This window comes from Cheilinus undulatus, linkage group 8 (assembly GCF_018320785.1).
Source record: "Cheilinus undulatus linkage group 8, ASM1832078v1, whole genome shotgun sequence".
In the NCBI taxonomy this organism is placed as follows: Eukaryota; Metazoa; Chordata; class Actinopteri; order Labriformes; family Labridae; genus Cheilinus; species Cheilinus undulatus.
In genome coordinates, this window is record NC_054872.1 from 31,020,827 (window position 1) to 31,039,630 (window position 18,804).

At 38.0% G+C, this 18,804-nt stretch overlaps 1 protein-coding gene across 5 annotated transcripts in view; it reads left to right on the forward strand.

Moving 5' to 3' along the window:
- myh14 (myosin, heavy chain 14, non-muscle) overlaps positions 1 to 13,347 on the forward strand; it is a 53,649-nt gene extending 40,302 nt beyond the window's left edge. For 3 of the 5 annotated variants that reach the window (XM_041792820.1, XM_041792823.1, XM_041792822.1), the window contains 10 exons: positions 82 to 294; positions 383 to 544; positions 2,853 to 2,981; positions 3,065 to 3,153; positions 3,243 to 3,366; positions 3,451 to 3,659; positions 4,293 to 4,401; positions 4,886 to 5,058; positions 5,257 to 5,280; positions 7,500 to 13,347. In XM_041792820.1, the coding sequence (XP_041648754.1) occupies positions 82 to 294; positions 383 to 544; positions 2,853 to 2,981; positions 3,065 to 3,153; positions 3,243 to 3,366; positions 3,451 to 3,659; positions 4,293 to 4,401; positions 4,886 to 5,058; positions 5,257 to 5,280; positions 7,500 to 7,689 (1,422 nt within the window). In that variant the 3' untranslated portion in view covers positions 7,690 to 13,347. Of the gene's footprint in view, positions 1 to 81; positions 295 to 382; positions 545 to 2,852; positions 2,982 to 3,064; positions 3,154 to 3,242; positions 3,367 to 3,450; positions 3,660 to 4,292; positions 4,402 to 4,885; positions 5,059 to 5,256; positions 5,291 to 7,499 lie in introns of all 5 variants that reach the window. The other 2 variants (XM_041792824.1, XM_041792821.1) reach the window with 2 other exon arrangements.
- The last annotated feature ends 5,457 nt before the right edge of the window (positions 13,348 to 18,804 follow it).

Sequence of the window (18,804 nt, forward strand, 5' to 3'; positions counted from 1 at the left end):
CAAATTCCTCCTGGGACTCTTTTTCTATCTCTTTTTCTCCATCTTCAGTGAGTCACTGCCTCCTCTCTGCTCCTGTTTTAGGTCCACGAGCTCGAGCGGACCAGGAGGACTTTAGAATCAGAAGCTCAGAACCTGCGGGTTCAGACACAGGAGCTGGAGGAGGAGCTGACGGAGGCGGAGAACTCAAGGCTGAGGCTGGAGGTCACCCTGCAGGCACTCAAGGCTCAGTTTGAAAGGGAGATCAGTAACAGTGAGGAGAAAGGAGAAGAGAAGAGGAGGGCGCTCAGCAAGCAGGTAGAGAGAGGATGGAGTTGGAAAACAAAGCTGGTTTTGTGGCTGTTATTCTCCAAATAGCTTTAAAGTGTCCTCCTGTCTATGTCAGGTAAAAGAGTTAGAGATCCAGCTGGAGGAGGAGAGGAGTCAGCGCTCTCAGGCCGTGTCATCCAAGAAGCAGCTGGAGGCAGAGTTGCAGGACTCCGAGGCCCAGGTGGAGACAGCCACCAGGGGTAAAGAGGAGGCTGTAAAGCAGCTGAAGAGGCTGCAGGTAAATAATACAAACACATTGATTTATGCCTTTTTGTTTGACTGATAAGTTAAAAGTCCACCATTTTCAGTAATGCTCTGTTCTATCTGTACATTATTTTAGTGCAATGTATTTTAGTTCAGCAGGAGAAAATCACCTCCAAACTATGAAATTTAGCCAACTACAAAAAGTCACAATTAGCAGCTTAACACGGACGTTAAAGGAATCGTTCATGAAAGAGGACATGCTGCTTGACTTTATATAAAAGGCAAGCCAACACAATTAAAACAGGGATAGATATTCTTCGCAGGGAGATAAATAACATGTAGGAGCTCATCTGGACACTTTGCTGCCAGTGCATCCTTAAAAATGAAATCTAAACTACTTTGTAGTCTCAGTATTAAGCAGCTGAAGACCAGTGTTTACATAAAAGATATCTCAATAGAGTTTAGGGCCTATTAGACAAAAAAATCAATCTCATTTCAGGCTTACATGCATCCTTTATCATTTATTAATTAGGATCCCCATTAGAATTAGCATAAGCATTGTCTACTCTTCCTGGGGTCCAACAGTCGTATACAAACAAGCAAACGTTATGCAAAAACACAAAATCGTAATCTTAGATCTTAAAAGTCATATTATACTTAATGTCTTTCTTCTAACATATAGTATGACGTGCATGAACATATATGTATTTATGCATGCCACATTGTAATAACGGAAGCTGCATTCAAATGCTCATTTATCTGCTTCATAATATAATCACTTAACACCGTGTCCTAACAGTATGCAAACCATAGACCTCAGCATCGAGCACTTGCAGTCCACACTGTATCTGTTAAAAATGTAAATCTCCACCCTTTGAATTTCAGCCTCACCATCAAAAAATATGACATCTAGTTCTTCTATTTTGATTGCAGACATACAGGTGTAGCACTGTGTATTGAAAAGCCTTTCACAGCTTTGAGCTGATTAGTTTTGTCTGTGATGACACAAGTCAGAGCATAATATTTCAAACATGGATACAGATATCAATGCACAACAGTTTCACCTTGTAAAACAAGCTAACAGGCTCTGTTGAGTGAGGAAAATGAAAGAAAATCAAGGAAAAAATTTCAGACACCACTGATGCCTTGTCATCCCTCTTTTTTCTTGTTCCTTGTTCAACTCAACACAAACGACTAAGGCATGTAGGGACAGGGCGACAGGGGAGAACATCCTGTCCTAAGCAAGCAGATGCTTGCTTGCTTAGGACCAGGTGTAAGGTCTATTTATAATGATGCGTATCACAATTGTCACCATTATCGTAAACCTTTATTTAAACGTCAAGGATTGTTGAGGTTTCCCTCATTTACAATGATGTCAAGTTACGGAATAAAAAATAATAATATTACAATTTTAAGCAAAAATAGAATAGAGTTTATTTTGAAATAATTGACTCAAATTGTCTCAGAGTCTGTCTTGTGCACGTGTTGGTCAGAGATTTAAGAGTGGAAGCAGAAGCATGTCTGTAGACGATTATTACAGGAAAGCAACTCAAAATTCTTTAAACAAAGGCATAAGAAGCTTCAGTTTTAGTGAGAGACTTTACAACATCAAAGAGACTTTTTGCTCGCTCCCTTTCTAATGCACATGTGATTATATGATGGTGTTATTCAGATGAAAACAAGTCAGCAGTTAGCTTGACTTGGGCCATCTTGCTTGAGTATCATCTATGTCCAGGAAACATATTGATTGATGTGACTTGTAGTGAGTTTTTTCTGCTGACAGTGTTTCCCTGTGTAATTATTTTTTCAAGTTGGACTTAAAAGAACCACAATTAATCCAAAAAAGCCACAGATTGAGTATTGCTGTTTTTCAGCAATTAACTTTTCCACTTGAAGTGTTCCAAAATAAGACAGGAAAAGAGACGATTTGTTTACAAGAGACTTCTAAACCCAGCATTTTATTTAAGGTAATGGTTGTAGAAAGCTCTTGACAGCATATGTTTATTATGAAATAATCAGAACAATGCTTGGACCAGGGTTTCAGCTCTTATCTATCAAAATCTTGATTCATTTCAAAGGAAGAATCGCACAGCCCTAATAGAGTAATTTTAAGTGTAAAGTCAATTAATTGGCCTGGTTGAGGTTCTCAAAGATTTTTGGCCTCTCACACCAAAGACATCATCAGTTCTGATGAATGACCATGACCTGAATGACTTAACTTTTACAGACATCATACTGGCCTCACAAAGATGCTAGGAATCAGATCCAAGCTGCAAGAAGGAATACATGATAATTTCCTGTACTTGTCACTGGTTTAAAAAAAAAATCTTTCCTTGTTGCAGGGTCAAATGAAAGAAGCTCTGCGTGAGCTGGATGAGACCAAGCTGTCTCGGGATGAGGTGATTGCACACCTGAAAGACAGTGAAAAGAAGATCCAGACACTGGAAGCAGAAGTCCTGCAGTTCACTGAGGTGTGCATTGTTTACCTGCAGAAAGAATAAAAATGTGTTTTTGATGGTGTTAGGTAACCGTTGAACCCTGTCTGTCTGTGTAGGAGCTTTCTGTGTCCGAGAGGCAGAAGAGACAGGCTCAGCAGGAGAGAGACGATTTGGCTGATGAGATGGTCAACAACAGCACAGGAAAGTTAGTACTTCTATAATACAGATATGTGAGTGAAATATGACTGGTTGGTATGTAGATGTGTTGACATTTCTAATACTTTGTTTGTTCAGAGCCACGCTGATTGATGAGAAGAGGAGGTTAGAGGCCCGAGTGAGTCAGCTGGAGGAGGAGCTGGAGGAGGAACAGAGTAATGCTGAGCTGCTGGCAGACAGACTGAGGAAGACTGCTCTACAGGTACAGTGGATCTACCTGCACACACCAAACACTCCTTCTTCAATAACAGACAGGTACACAGGCATGATGTTGGTATTTCTGCAGGTGGAGACTCTGACCGTGCAGCTGCAAGGAGAGAGGACTCTGGCCCAGAAGGCGGAGGCCTCTAGGGAGCAGCTGGAGAGGCAGAATAAGGAGCTGAAGACCCGACTGGGAGAGATGGAGGGAGCAGTAAGGGGGAAACACAAGCTCAGTGTCGCCGCCTTGGAGGCCAAGATAGAGTCGATGGAGGAGCAGTTGGAGCAGGAGCGACAGTGAGAGAAACAGACACACATGCAGATGGAAAAAAACACAGTTTTATTTCCCTTTAATCTATTTAAGCTATTGTTAAAGCGATACTGGAAAGGAGTAAAACAACTAAGAATAGATTAGGGAAAGTACACACAGACCAATTTGGATTTTATAAATGAATATTGATAAGTTGAAGGCAACTTTGCATATTAAGACATACGCCGGGGGCCTGGCAATTTATTTAAAAAACAAAATAATGTAAGCAGATGATTATCTGTCACTATTATTTACAAATTTGTGCGTTCATTCCTGCCTGACAAATATGCTGCTTTCCACTTCAGCATGCACATTACAGCACATGTGAACATGTTCTTGCAAGCCAGTAAACCAGACAAAATGTCCCTTCTTCTTTAAAAAAATGCAACGTACAGACAGTTCAACAGGAAAAGGTCAGAAATGTATGTGTTTTTATCAGTGCAAGGCCCATGTGCTTACTCTGTATTGATTGCATATTGGTGTACAAAGAAAATAATTTGAGAAGGCATTTTAAGACGACCCATGCCAATATTTGACACCCCTTGGCTCCAGTTTTTGCCCCCAAGACTTTTGGGTTAAGCTGAAGCAGGTGTTTTATAATGGCCTTTACTTTGTCTCAGGGAACGAGCTATTGCAAACAAGCTGGTGCGAAAGACGGAGAAGAAACTGAAGGAGGTGATGATGCAGGCGGAAGACGAGAGGAGACATGCAGACCAGTACAGAGAACAGGTATGAAAATGAACACCAACAAAATGACATCAGTAGGAGTGTAGCTTTAGATATTATTTCACTGCTGGTTAGTGCTGTTAATGTGACTGCCCTAATTGTGCACGAGTAGAAGAGAGTGTTGAAAAAATCATCCTAAAATGAGTGATTTATGCGGCTCAATCCAGCCTAATCCTAATCCCACCCTGGCATCTGTGTGTTCATTGGAAAGGTAGAACGTAGCCCACATTGGAAAAAAAAAAAACAAAACACAAATCTCTCAACCGCAGAGGAGCCACTGACTCTCCTCCCTAAACATCATTGGTGGTAATCTCCCAGGTTTAATCTGACTCGTGATCCCTATCAGTCCTCCTACTCAGACTAATCTCCTCTTTATACATCGCTCCCCTTCTCTTTTTTCTCTTCCCCTTGTTTCTCTTCCTCCTCACCTCTGCTGTACCTTCTGTCCCTCCCCAATCCTCCCCCTCTTCCTCCTCACCCCCTCTAGCTGGATAAGTCCATGGTGCGCCTGAAGCAGCTGAAGAGGCAACTGGAGGAGGTGGAGGAGGAAAACTCTCGCTCTAACGCTCAGAAGAGGAAGCTGCAGAGGGAGCTGGAGGAGGTCACCGACAGCAGCCAGAGCATGACGCGAGAGATCACGTCTCTCCGCAGCCAGCTCAGGTAACCACACATGTCTGTGTGTTTTCGTGTGTGTTTGTGTTTGTCTGATTTATCATCATCATTTGTTGTTGTTTTGTTTGTTTTTAACCCCCTCATTAACTTGATATGATTTGTTTTGCTTTGCTCTTTTGTTTCCTCTGTTTGTGTCCATCTAACACTGACAAACTGTCCACCTGTCTCCGTCTCTACAACACTCAGCGTCCCAGATTGGAGGGCAGATAAGTAGGTCACTGTCAGTGTCATTTTTGTTTTTTTTAACCTTTGGGTGTTTGTTTATTAAGGTGGAGGCTTCACATACAACTACATCTCACCAAGTACATGTCTAAACTATTTATCCATTTATTTATTTTCTTAGTTTCAGTCACATAACCTGTGATATTTTGTTTATTCAACAATAATCTGTCTTACAAACTTTCCTCATTTTTTTAAAAGTCTGTATTATTTCAGGTATTTTCCCAGAACCGATTCCACACAAAATTGTTTTGTTGATGAAACTACGATAAATCAGCTGTCATTAATTAGTGATCAATAAATCATTCAACTAAATGAACAACTGCAATTAAACTTTGCTCTCATCATCTACATCAGATGATGTTTTTTTTCATTTTACAAATAATGCATTGTTCTCAGTTTTATTCTGCTTATTTGTTCAAATACCAGCTAATCCATATCCAATAATAACTAATTTATTTAAAATATTAGTTTTTGTAAATATTCAAGACAAAGTTAGAAAATCGTAAAATTCCCAGATAAGATACTTTAGATGAGTGAAAAGATTAAAAAATAAGTGAAAATAATACACTTTAATACTACGTATCATTGAATACCCTTATTAGATAGCTGAAAACTTGACATTCATCTTAAAATAATAAAAATGTAAGGAATGTCAGTGTGTCTGATGGAGTGAACAAAAATTTAGGTATTATTGGCAAAAACGTCACATTCTGGTAAACAAATGTTGAATCAAAATCTTTTCTCACACACAACTGCCAGTTTAGACCTCAACCCACACAAATATCCATTTCAAATTTTATAGTAAAACAAAAGTACAATATTGTATTCGGAACCTGTTTTGTCCCTTTTTTCAAAAATCAGTGATATTTATCTTGCATGTTCTTTCTTGCACACACCTGATGGAAATATACAGACAAAAAATAAAAGTTGACAGTTAAATTTGACAATTAAAGCCAACTGTATAAGTGTGGGAAAAAGACCGATTGATGTGTAATTGTAATGAATCCTTTCTGACGTCTAAAATTCCCTTTTTTAAAGATTTTACGAGGGAGTTACTTAAAAGAGCCACAAGTCGTCACAAAGATCCACATGTGGCTCTAGAGCCACATCGTTGAATCTCACTGCTTTAGATCTCAAAAAACTTGCAGTCTGAATTTATCACAAGATTTTGGACAAATCAGTATCAATGGGAATTTAGAGATGTCCTAGACCAGTGATTTCCAACCTTTTTTTAGCTTTATGATCTTCTTCATGAGTCTATCAGTTACTTACCTGTTTTAATTGCTAGGCCATGTTACTTTTTGTTGAATGGTACGAAAACAGCTTTTGACAAAGCTTGCAGTTTTTGGGTCATCTTTAGATTGTTCAAAATTCCCCCATACTTAAAAAAATGTTTTTTGCCTGACATTGTAAGCTCTAGGGCAAGATAGCCCGCTAAGATGCTCTGATCTAATAACCCCACAAGATGGGATAGTCAGCCTTAAATTTATTCACATAACTTTCAGAATTGCATTAAAAATGTTAATGTTAATATTCAACTAAGATAAAACCACAAATACAAGTAAAAATAGACACTTAACACCTCCGGATGGCTGGAAAGGAATGGTCATTTTTTCATAAGCTGATGCGATATGACAATGGGTGTTTTTCTGAAAATATCATTTTAAAATCATATTGAAAAGTGGTGGTTTATGATGTTTTCATATTCGCAACAGAAGGAGTGTTTTTTGTTTTTAAGTAGAAATTACTGAAGCCATGACTGCTACATCAGACAGTAGGTTCTTGGTAACCTTCATGCTGCTAACCAAGTGAATTTCTTCAAGTTTGCTTCTCTTCGCCTTTTAGAGCATCACAGCCAAATCCATGATGAGAAAGCTGAGTTTAAATAAATGTGTTTCTAAAGGTTCCTGGAATGTTTTTTCTGACTTCATTAACAATGAAAAGTAAAAAAAAAGTGGATCCACAGTCACTACATCAAATATAAACACATTGAAACATTGAAATACAAAGAATTTTTAGTGTCAACAAATTTCAAACATAAAAAGCCTAATAACGCAGACTAAAAATGTTTGTATCTTTAAAAAAATATTTTTCCAAACCTTAATTGTTGGTAAAAGAGGTCAAATTTAAAATATGGGTAGTTTACAGTTGGCGTGTGCAGTAACAATTCCCACAAATCTCACTTTCTCTCTTTTTGTCTCGTGCAGACGAGTCCCCTTGCCCCTGGCCATGCGTGGACGCAGAGCGCTGGTTGACGACCTTTCCTATGAGAACTCGGACTCAGAAGAGCCCCCTGCCTCACCCACCCCCTCCTCTGGACTCCCAGGGACCCCGACACCCTCCTCTGAACACAGTCTGGACCCTCCACCGCCCTACAGTGTCAACAACACAGAGTGACACACATAGACCCAGCTAAATCTAACACACGTACATAGACACAGGCAACGGCCTCTCACAGCCTCGAATTCTCAGGGGTGAAAGAGCGACACACACAAAACAAACATGCAAACACTTGTTCTCTAAGTCATGTAGGATGCAAACACAAGGCGCTTTAACCTCAGTGAAAAAAATGTAAAAATTAGATTTTACAAAGACATAACAGGATGGAGTTTGGTTTTGTAACAAACTGGGACATAAAATAACTGACTGGAAATTTCTACATCTCTGTAATTAACTTCTGAGAAACTAAACTAAATCTCCCAGAGTTCCAGTGGGAAAGGGAATAATTTTCAACTAATTTCACAATGCTGTACAGTTATTAGATAACATAAAAAACATTACAACAGTGACATCTTTTACAGAAGAGGGTATTTCAAAGCCATGTTTGACTCTTTGGTGAGGGTCAGATATTAAACCTGGTTTTAAAAATGGTGAACATACTTTTAAAAGGTGTTAAGACAATCTATATACATGTAACATAAAGCAGTTGACAAAGACACACATGGAGTAAAGACATTTTGTATGTCAGTTTTTATCAAAAACATAAATGAGAAACTTTGAATAAGAAGACTAAAAGATGAAACTGTAGATGGCAGCCAGTAGAAAGACTGGCAGATTTATTAGATGGCTTAGCAATAGAGAAATGAGAATTAGTTTAAAAAAAAAAAAAGCTTTTACTGGAGAGAAACCACACTAACATCCATATGATCCCATTTCTCTGTGTTTTCTCAGAAGTGGGGTTTCCATCATGATGTATCAGAAAATTTAAATGATTTTTAGGAATCTGGCAAAAGGAAATGAGAATTTATGCGTGCTTCCTTCCACTAGTGTTGTGCGAGTAATAGAAGACAATAAGTCAAGCAGTAAGCAGCACTACTGTTAAAAAAAATGAAAACAAAACACTGCAGAAGAAGAAGGCTTGAACACTGCATTGCTTTATGTTTGATAGCCTTTATCTTGGACGCTTTTGAAGAGATTAACAAAATGATGGAGGATTTTATGTGAGGACAAAGAGAGTTTTGAAAACCTTTTTCTAAACCTACAGGTTCTTAAGAGTTCTAAAAACAGCACTGGGTGCTGATTTAATTTCGGTGTTAATCTAAAGACATCATTGTTTATTTGCTACATAAATGAGCTTCCACTGAAAAAAGTCACACTTTCTATGGATTTGCCAACTACTCCACTTCCTCTAGTCTTCAGTTTTTTTGTTATATTTCAAAATTTATAGGGTTTTAAGTCAGTTTTTTTTATGTCAAGTTGAAAATGTACATAAAGGTTTGTGGATGGAAACCCCACTACTGAGACTAACAGCTGACCTTAAAAAGCAGCCTGGATGAAGCTCAGCTGTATTAAAGTAATATGAAGTGAAAAATCCTTTAATCGTAGATTAGAACCAGTTTGTTGTTAGGTACCTCAGTAGGTAGTATTAGATAGTTTCTTCAACTAAAGTCTAAACATATGGCTTCAAAATTTTGTATCATTTATATCCAATGTGAATTGAGTCATGGGTTATTTTCTGTATGAAGCATGTTCGTCTGAGTATTTCATCACATCATGATAGACTCAGTCTGCGTCACAGCATTGGATCTTAGAGGTAAAGTAGCAAAGGCGTCATTTCTGATGAATAGCTGGTTAAAAAAGAAGCTCTGATTTAAAGATTAACCACAGCCGTGGAGAACTTAATAAATCCATCTTTTTTATCCAAATCAGGACTAATTGTGACACCAGATATTTTTTTTTATTTCAGACTGACAAACACATGACTTTTTGACAAGCATCTTGTACATTGTAATTTTTACTGAGTAACTGTGTAAATTATTGATCATCAAAGCTTTTTTGTTTTGGGCGTATGGATGAGAAAAAGGGACTTAAATTAGTAGTAGAGTAGCAGTAGAACAAAGTAGACAGCTGAAGCAGAGGCTGCTGAGTTTTTTTCCTATCATCCAGTGACTCCACTGGAGTTTAATTAGTAGAATAAACTCAGTCTCTGCTCACTGTTCATGTAGAAAAAGTAGAATAACTGAGCATGAGACTCAAAGCATTTTCAGATGCTAGTAGAGTTAGATAAAAAAAAGACATTTGAAGCATTGAGGAATGAATTTTCATGAAACAAACAGCAAGTAGAACAAATGGTAGACTTTTTTTTACCCTAAAGACGTGTGTGGTGTCAACCAATCTCACGCAGCTTGATGACCCTGCTGTGAAACAATGTTTTATTGAACCCTGGATTTCTTGTTGTAAAATGTCTCCATTTTCCTCATCTTGTTTCATTGAAAATACAATGGAGTTTTTTTTATTTTTTATTTTTATGACCTTCTTCAGCACCTGTTTGCCTGTCAAAGCTTTGAGGCTGTCCAGGAACTTCATGTAATATAAAAGGTTTTTAGCAATTTTTTAAAGGAATAGTTTAATATTTTGGGAAATACTCAAATATTTACACCCCTCTTGTGCCTGCATGGTACACATAAAGCTTCAGCCAGCTGCAGGTTGGCTCAGTTTGGTATAAAGGCTGTAATTGGGAAAGCAGCTAGCAAGTAGCAGTGTCATAGAATCTGCCTATAAACTCCCCTTAAAGGTGTACGATGCAACCTTCAGAGCAGATTTTTAGACCAAAACAAATTTCTCTTTTCACCCTTTAGCTCCCCCCTTCACACACTTCTCTTCCCCCACCCGTCCTCATTCTGAAAAGCAGCAAACGAGCGCTAGTAAACCCCTGAGTACAAGATTGAGCAATTTCAAGTGATGATATACATCCCAAAGTTGATATGGTTGGTTTCTGTTTGTCTTTTTAAGCCATAAAAAGTATTTTCTTTGGTTAGGAAAGCCTGCTGGTTCTTCTTCAGATGTTCTCTTGCAACGACTCTCTTATTCTACCTGTAGATCAAGCAGCAACCTTTGAAGTTTGAAAATCAAGCCAATGCAGAGGTGCAAAAATATGCAGTTCCTTGAGTGTCCACTTGAGGGCGGCTGCAGAATCACCAGAATTCACATACGCACCCCATGTTAAAATTCCAACAAATTCACAGTGTGGTTCAAGAATAATTTTATTGGAATAGTTTATTTTTTTTTAGAAGGATATAATTTATGTATAATTAGGGGTGTGGGTGACATGATAACAAGCCAACATAGTGTAGCTGTTTGTCAGAGGGCTTAACATCTGCCTCAGCTCTACCTCTTTAAACTCAACTAAGTTTGAGACAGCATTTTCAATATGAAAGCCACCAGGGATTAGCTATAGGTAACCAAATGGCTCATGTAACTCAAGCTTTGTCAAATACTTTCTATAGCCTTAGCAGTGGTCATCAACTTGTGGCTTAAGAGGCCTATTTGACCCCTCAATGACCCCAATCTGCCCCCCAAAAGATGATTAAATTCAGAAAATGTTTGAAGGGATAAAAGTTTTTTTTTTCAGGAATTATTTATTAAATCAACCCTAAGCCATTAACATTACAACAGTTTTGTCAGGGATAAATTTAATCCACCTTTAAGTCATTATTTGTAAATATGATGTATGATAAACACATACTGGTCAGTCCAGTCCTGATTAAATCTGCAGTCTTCCAAGTTGTCCTGACTGAGAATCAAAACAGCAGACCTGTTTTACGTCTCATGTGATTTCCACTCAGGAGGAAGCATATTCAGTGGTTTAGTGCAGGGTATATCCGGGTATTCAGAGTATATCCACTTATTTTTTGTCACAAGAGAGTGTACCCACTCTCCCTCTACCCACCCCAAAAAAGGAGTTTAGCCAATTCTAAAGAGTGTATAAATTAAGAGTATACCCACTTTTAAACACAACACTACACTACTGAGCAAATTGGCATCAAACCCAGTGGTTGACAACATGGCAGCCCCAGAAATATGTACCTTGGTACATATACAGTACAGTCAGGTAATTGTACCTGACTGTACTGTTGGGCATTAGGTTGTGCATGTTAATTACACCAAAATATTATGTTTTATTACTGTTTATTTGGAACTCTTGTCCACAGAGCATCTGTTAACAAAAAATGCTGGCCCTTCTACAAATGTAGTTGATGACCCCTGGTCTATGGTGTCGACACAGCATCCCTGAGGGGATGAGACCATCTTTCACCCCACTCTTTAGCATTAACAATTACAGAGGGAGAGGTTTATGGAAAGAAATAGATGCATGAAACATGTTTGAGCCTCTGGTTAAAACATACAAGCTGAAGCATGCACCATCCTGTTGTTGTGAACACAGAGCTGACAACAACAAACCAATTTCCCCACAATATGTTGACATTTAGTGTATTTGATTGTTTCAGTGTCAAAATTCAGACTGTGGCATATAACGTCCTTAGAATCAAGCTTTTTAACAGAAAGTTGTAGGTTTACTGCTTTTTGAACAAAAGACTGGAGGTAGTCGCTGTACCAGGCCAAGTAGTAATCCATCGTATACCTCTGTAAAACAATACATGATATCTCTGAGTTTCTATACGGAATAAAAATAGGATATAAAGTGCAACTGAAGAGCTTAAGGGGTTCTTCTATTAAAGCTGTTATATCATGCTAGCTGTTTCCCCTGTTTCCAGTCTAACTGTAACCATATTAAGTAACTGTGCAAATATGCCTTTTTCCCAAAATAGGCTACTGTTTCTTTAACTAAGGAAGAATGTCACTGGCGCTTTAAATTGCAATTGGAACTAAAGAAAGAAAAAGATTGTGTTAAAGGAAATCAAATATGTTGTTTCTGTAACTGCTATGAATGTTTTCTTTTTATCCTGGTTACATATTTACATACATATGGCGAGGATCATGTTGGTGTTTACCGTTGATTACATACAGGAGCGTTTCAGTAGTTTTCGGTGAACAGGGATGGTATGGCTGCTCCTTCTTCTTTCTTTTTTGTTTTAATTGTATGAAACAAAAACTCTGCACTGACCAAACAAGAACAGTAAGTGTGTACAGACCTTATGTTCCACATGTATCCATATTTTCAGACATTTTAAGCTCTTTTTGCCATATCAAGTTCACTATGATCACCAGTAAGTGTCTGGTGAAGAAATATCAAACCAGTCGGGTCAGGAAAGAGTTCTGACGATGAGTATGTAACACCCTATTGAGGGGGTTTATTTTTTATTTTCTGAATGTACAATTATTTTATCTTAGCAATATGCAAAGGATTTTATTTGAAGCTTTGTTTTTTAAGATATTGTGTAAAAGCTGCACTTTACACATCACAACTGGAGATGAACACAGCCAGACATCGACACCATATTATGTCTGCTTTGTCAGGCTGTGATTTCTCTCTCAGAGGCCGACAGCATGAAGCCAAATGAGCTAACATCATGTCTCCTCACTCTATACTATTCACTTTAATGTTGTTCTATCAAAATGTCATATCAGCGTCCAAACACGGCGACTGTAATCATGTCTTTATAGACCAAAATCTGAGGACGTGGATTTCAACTGCTGGAGCGAGAGCAGATGAGCTCTGTTTATGTGTAGCAAGAGACAAGGCCGGTGCTTCTCTGAGGTGTTATTTTTCTCTCTGCGTTTTTTTTAATGGCTACTGTGGAACTTGAAACATTTGGAAAAATGTGTTTGTTTTATCCTTTTTTGTTAATGATGCTGTTATTATAAAACTTCTGACTGGGGTTAACTTTAATATATGTTGTTGGTTTTGATCTTTGTGTTTCTGAGTGTTTTTTGAGAGCACAAACTAAGCAAACACACACACACACACACACACTTAAATCAGTGGAAAGTAACCATCTTTGTAGGAAGAGTTTTTAAACAGTACATACTAAAACAGAAGAAATCAGGCACTCCAAGCATAAAAAAATGTAAAAATGATCACTCCTTTTTTATATAGGACTTTAGCATTCACATAATGTACTTGTAATTTCTTAAGTATTAACCATATTATGCTATTACTTTAGACCTACACCTCCTTATAATAAAAGTTTTTGAGTTGTCATGTAAAAAATATCATCAGTATATAGTGCCTTTAAAGTAATGTAAATTAAATTAAAATATGTAACATAAAATAAGTGACTGCATAAATATTGACCCCCTTTAAAGTGACTGGCCTAATTCAACAGAGATCTAGCCAATTGGTGCTAGTAGTCTCACCAAGTTACTGTAGTATAAAAACACCTGTGTCTGGAAAGTCCAGTCACTGGTTAATCAGTATTTCTGGCTACCATTACACCACCAAGACAGAAGAACACTCCAAGCAACCCAGAGAAGGTTATTGAAAAGTATAAGTCAGGGAATGGATACAAAAAAAAATTCCAAGGCACTGAACATCCCCCAGAGTTCAGTTAAATCCATCTTCAAGAAATGGAAGGAATATGGCACATGTAAATCTGCCTGGATCAGGCCGTCCTCACAAATTGAGTGATCGTACAAAAAGTATACAAGTGAAAGAGGCCACCAACACACCAGTGACTACTCTGAAGGAGTTAAAAGGTTCAGCAGCTGAGATGGGAGGGACTTTCTATACCAGTCAAAGCTTGATAGTCGAGTGGCAAATAGAAAAACACTGTTAAAACTAGAATGGCCGTCTGAGGCGGCAGACCCACACCTAAGCAGCGCCACCGAGGAACTTGCGCTCCCATTGATTACTATGGTGTTCAAAATTTCGAAGTCCGAGAAAAAAACAAATGGGGGCGCAGATCATCACCAAAATCTAAACGATTGTTCCCTGTCACTATCCCAATATTCCCTGAAAGTTTGGTGAAGATCTGACTTTCCGTTCTCGAGTTATCTTGTACACATAACAAACAAACAAACAAAGAAATGAACAAAGATACGGAACCCTTTACATAACCCCCTGCCGATTTCATCGGCTTGGGTAAAAAACTCACACTGAATCTCAACTAGAGTTCACCGAAAGGCATGTGGGAGACTCCATGGTTAAGTGGAAGAAATTTCTTTGGTCTGATGAGACCAAATGGTGCTTTCTGGCCATCAGTTAAGGCGCTATGTTTGGTGGACACCAAACACTGCACATCACCACAAATACACCATCCACACTGTGAAGCGTGGTGGTGGCAGCATCATGCTGTTGGGATACTTCTCAGCAGCCACTCCTGGAGGGCTTGCTCTATATAGAATATGAGGGAAGTTTGATTGTAATTTTAAAAATATTTATCTCTGTCACCCATGTACAAAGGTTGTAATCTTGATGCACTGGTTGCGGGACCCATTTCCAGTCTCTGCGCTGATTGGTGCATGTCTTCCACCACTCTCTCGCCCCATATTTCCTGTCTCTCTTCAGCTGTCCTATCCAAATAACACAGTAAAAGCCCTCACCCCAAAAAGTTGTCACCTTTCCAATCAGCTAAGTCTGTAAATGAATTTCCCTTTCAGGGATCAATAATAATGCTTCCAGTGACAAATGGTTTAAGGGTAACTCTGCCATATTATTCTAAATGACATGACTCAAAACATTAAGGTTTTTTTTTTTAACTAAAATGTCATCTCCAAAGCAAGTCTTTTTACATGTTTTAAACGTGTTAACTCTGATAAACAACATTTGCTGGTGTTAATGCACATTTATGGTTTTATTTACATTATGCATATATACTGCATTAGTTTAACATACATGTTCACTGCAATTATAAACTAGATTAGTTCTCACACAATTAAATAACACCATGTCATATTTTTTTTACATGCATAAAAAAGTTTGGTTAAAGGAAAATCCTTTGTGTGAAATATTTACAAGTGGGTCACTCCAGATTGAAACCAAAATGTCTGAGTGGCAGTACACATCATCAAAGCTCTCAATTGGTTGGATTGGCAAAAATAAATTTTAAGTTGCATTAAAAAGTAAAAACTTAAATATTAAGATCAAGAGCAAACCTGGAAATGCATGTCAGATCATGTTAAGATAGACTTCATTTTTAGAGTTAGATCTGACTTGGAATAGTGCAGTATCTGCTGAAAAACAATAAATAACAATTATATACAGCATGTGAACAGACCACCACACACCAACATACTGCAGACAGTTTGTCCTAAAGGTAGTAAACTGCAGTATTAGTATCACAGACAAACCACTTTATGCACCCAACCTCGTAAGTGTTAACGCTTTTTTCCCAGGGGGAAAATGTCGCATTGCTCTTGTTTAAAGTTGTCAAAAAAAATGGTTTTGCTGGTTTTATCGTATGACAGAAAAAAGGCTTTGTAAGGAGAATGTCTGAATGAGGTTTAGCTGGTGCTTCACCAGCAAAAGTTCAGGTAGCAAAACCAGCAGTGGAAACTAAATAATTGTGTCAAATCATCATTACCAATGCTTCAATCTTGTTCTACTTTAAAATAAGACAGTGGTGGATTATTCCTTTTCACTTATACCTTCAACATAGACAACAGATTCCAACCATTAATTTCTTTTAAAACCCGACATAAAGTTTTCACAATCAGGCGTCTTGCCATCCTTTAAGATATCAGTGAAAAGCCAGTCGTCCTCATGTGGAGGTGTTGGAATTGATCGATGCTCAGGATTATGAAGTGGAACAGAGAATGACTGAGCAATGCCCTCAAACAGCGTCAAGTTTTGTTTATTTTCATCACCAATCAGCATATAAGGAGTCTCTTCATGAGGATGATGGTACATCTGCAGTTCTGAGGGGTTGTAGTCATAGCTGATGGATGTAGAGAGCTGGTTGTGGATGATATAAGCATCTTGGGTTGGCTTGAAGGTGTTAATAAACTGAATCTCTGGGCCATCCTTGTGTTGTCTCTGACAGTGGTTCGATTTCATTCCTTGATCTCCTTGATAAATGTATCCACATTCATATCTATGATCACCTGTGTCAGCCTCTATCTCAGATCTGTGGCTGCAGATCTTTTGCATAAAACCACCTGACTCATCTGAAAATCCAGCACCATCCACACAGCCTTCCTGCCCATCGTCACCTTGACAAGCACATATACTCTCAAGATAAGCCTCCACATCCATGTGACCTAAGTCCTTACTGCCAACACTAAAAAGATCTATCAAATCTGTCCACTGACTCTCTGAAATGTCAGCAACATTAGTCTGGGTCAGTACATCTCTGAACATTTGCAGTGACAAGTCGCAGGAGTTGAGGGACAGCGGAGAGAGTTCTGGAGAGATGTCCCCATTTTGGCCAAACGGGATAAAACTTAAGTCCTCATGAGCTTTTTGTGAGTCTTCTGGGAAGTTGTAAGTCATGGCTGGCTGACATTCATCAATGAAAGACTCATTATTAAATAATTCTGACCTGTGGTGAAAGTCTGGCCCAATTGAAGAGCTTGTAGATGTGAAATCCACCAGTTCATGATTTCCATTCTCTTTTCTCTGCCTCCCTTTCCTCTGGTTGTTCTTTCTAGCGATGTATGTGCAAGGCTGAGATTTAGGGTGTTGTTTCTGAAGATAACCAGGTTCTGACTGCTTCCCTTCTCTGACTTCAGTTTCATCTGAGACACGTCTTGGCTTATTGATGTCATCTGCTCCTGGGTGCAGGTTGCTTTCATCTTGTTCTTGTAGATGGGCATTTTCACTGGGAGTACCTGACTGGTCAAGTGTTTCTGGCTTCTGTGATAGCAGACACAGTATGCTGTTTTCCTTCTCCTTATATATGAGAGCAGATGACAGTCTATGGTTTGCTGCTTCTATGTCTGCAAACTTTCTGTAGAGAGTGACAGATGATGGGAAAGACAATAAAAAACATTAGCATTCAAAAAAAAAAAAAACAATGGGTCTCAAAATTATCTCTTTTCTTTTAGATTTATTTTTGGGCCTTTTCATGCCTTTGTTAGATAGAAGAAGGACAGTGGACAGACTCTGAAGCAGGGAAGAGAGTGGGGAGAGACAAAGGGCCACGGCTGGATTCAAACCTGGGCCACCCACGTACATGGGTAGCACCTTAAACCACTCCACTGTCTGCGTGCCCTCAAAATTATCTCTTATAAAGCCAAAAAGAGATAACATTTGTGAAAATATTTGCTTGCTAAGTTGCAGAAAATTCGATTAAAAAAAAAAAAGATAAAATAAATTCTATCCCATGTCTGCAAGGTAATACAAGGCCACAGCTTTATATCAACTGTTGAGTAAAAGAGAGGTTATTGCTGACACATTTAACCCCATTATATCTCAGAATGAAAGACCTACCTCATGACCAATCATGAAAAGAGCAAGTTAGGAGAAATTATTTACTCATTATTTTTAGCACAAAATATATGGAAAGTGTCCAAGTAGCATTCATTGCGACGGAGCAGTGGTTCCAAAAGTGGGGGTCTGGACCCCCCGGGGGTTGCGAGACAGTGAGGGGGTCACGGGATGCTTTCCAAAAAACAAAGAGAAATTTAATATGATTTAAAATCATAAATTTTCATATTATTGTAAAAATGTTGTTAAAATTAGTTAAATTTAAAATAAAAAAAGTAGTTAACAAGTGATTTGTGCTTAAATGTAAGTAAAAGTTACAAAAACTACCTAAAATTCAAGTTGTGTACACTGTAAAATGCAACATCCATTTTACTCAGAAACATCAAGTTGAATCAACTCAGTTTTTTGTAACCTGTTCTAAATACTTATTATAAACAAGTTACTTGTACTTCTTGGCCGTAACAGCTAAAGGGCTCAATTTACTTTAATTAGTTTGTTTTAAACAAATTAGGTAAAAAGGGGGTAAAATGGAGTTGTGTTTACTTAAAAATCCAAAACAGCTATTTCAACTCTATTTTCATGAACTGATAGAACTCATTTTAATTTTAAGTGAACAGTACTCGAACAATTTAAGTATTTTTTTTATTATTACTCAAATTATTTGAGTGGAAAGTTTGGGATGTGTACCCCTGCCATAGAGTGTATTATGTTTACCACTAGAGAAAAAGCCTGTTTTGTTTTGTTTTGTTTTTTTAGTCTTGTAATTTTTTCTTGATCTAAGGATAAAACAAAACAATAACGGAGCCATACAGTAGCCCAGAGCCTATACTTACTAGGCCAAAATTTGCAAATATTAGAAATATGTTTTTCATCATATATTTCAAAACTGTATTTTAAGTTAAGTGCACAAAGTGTGTTCCTATAACGAAGTACATTCAAATGCAGTGTTGGTCACTAGAGATAGG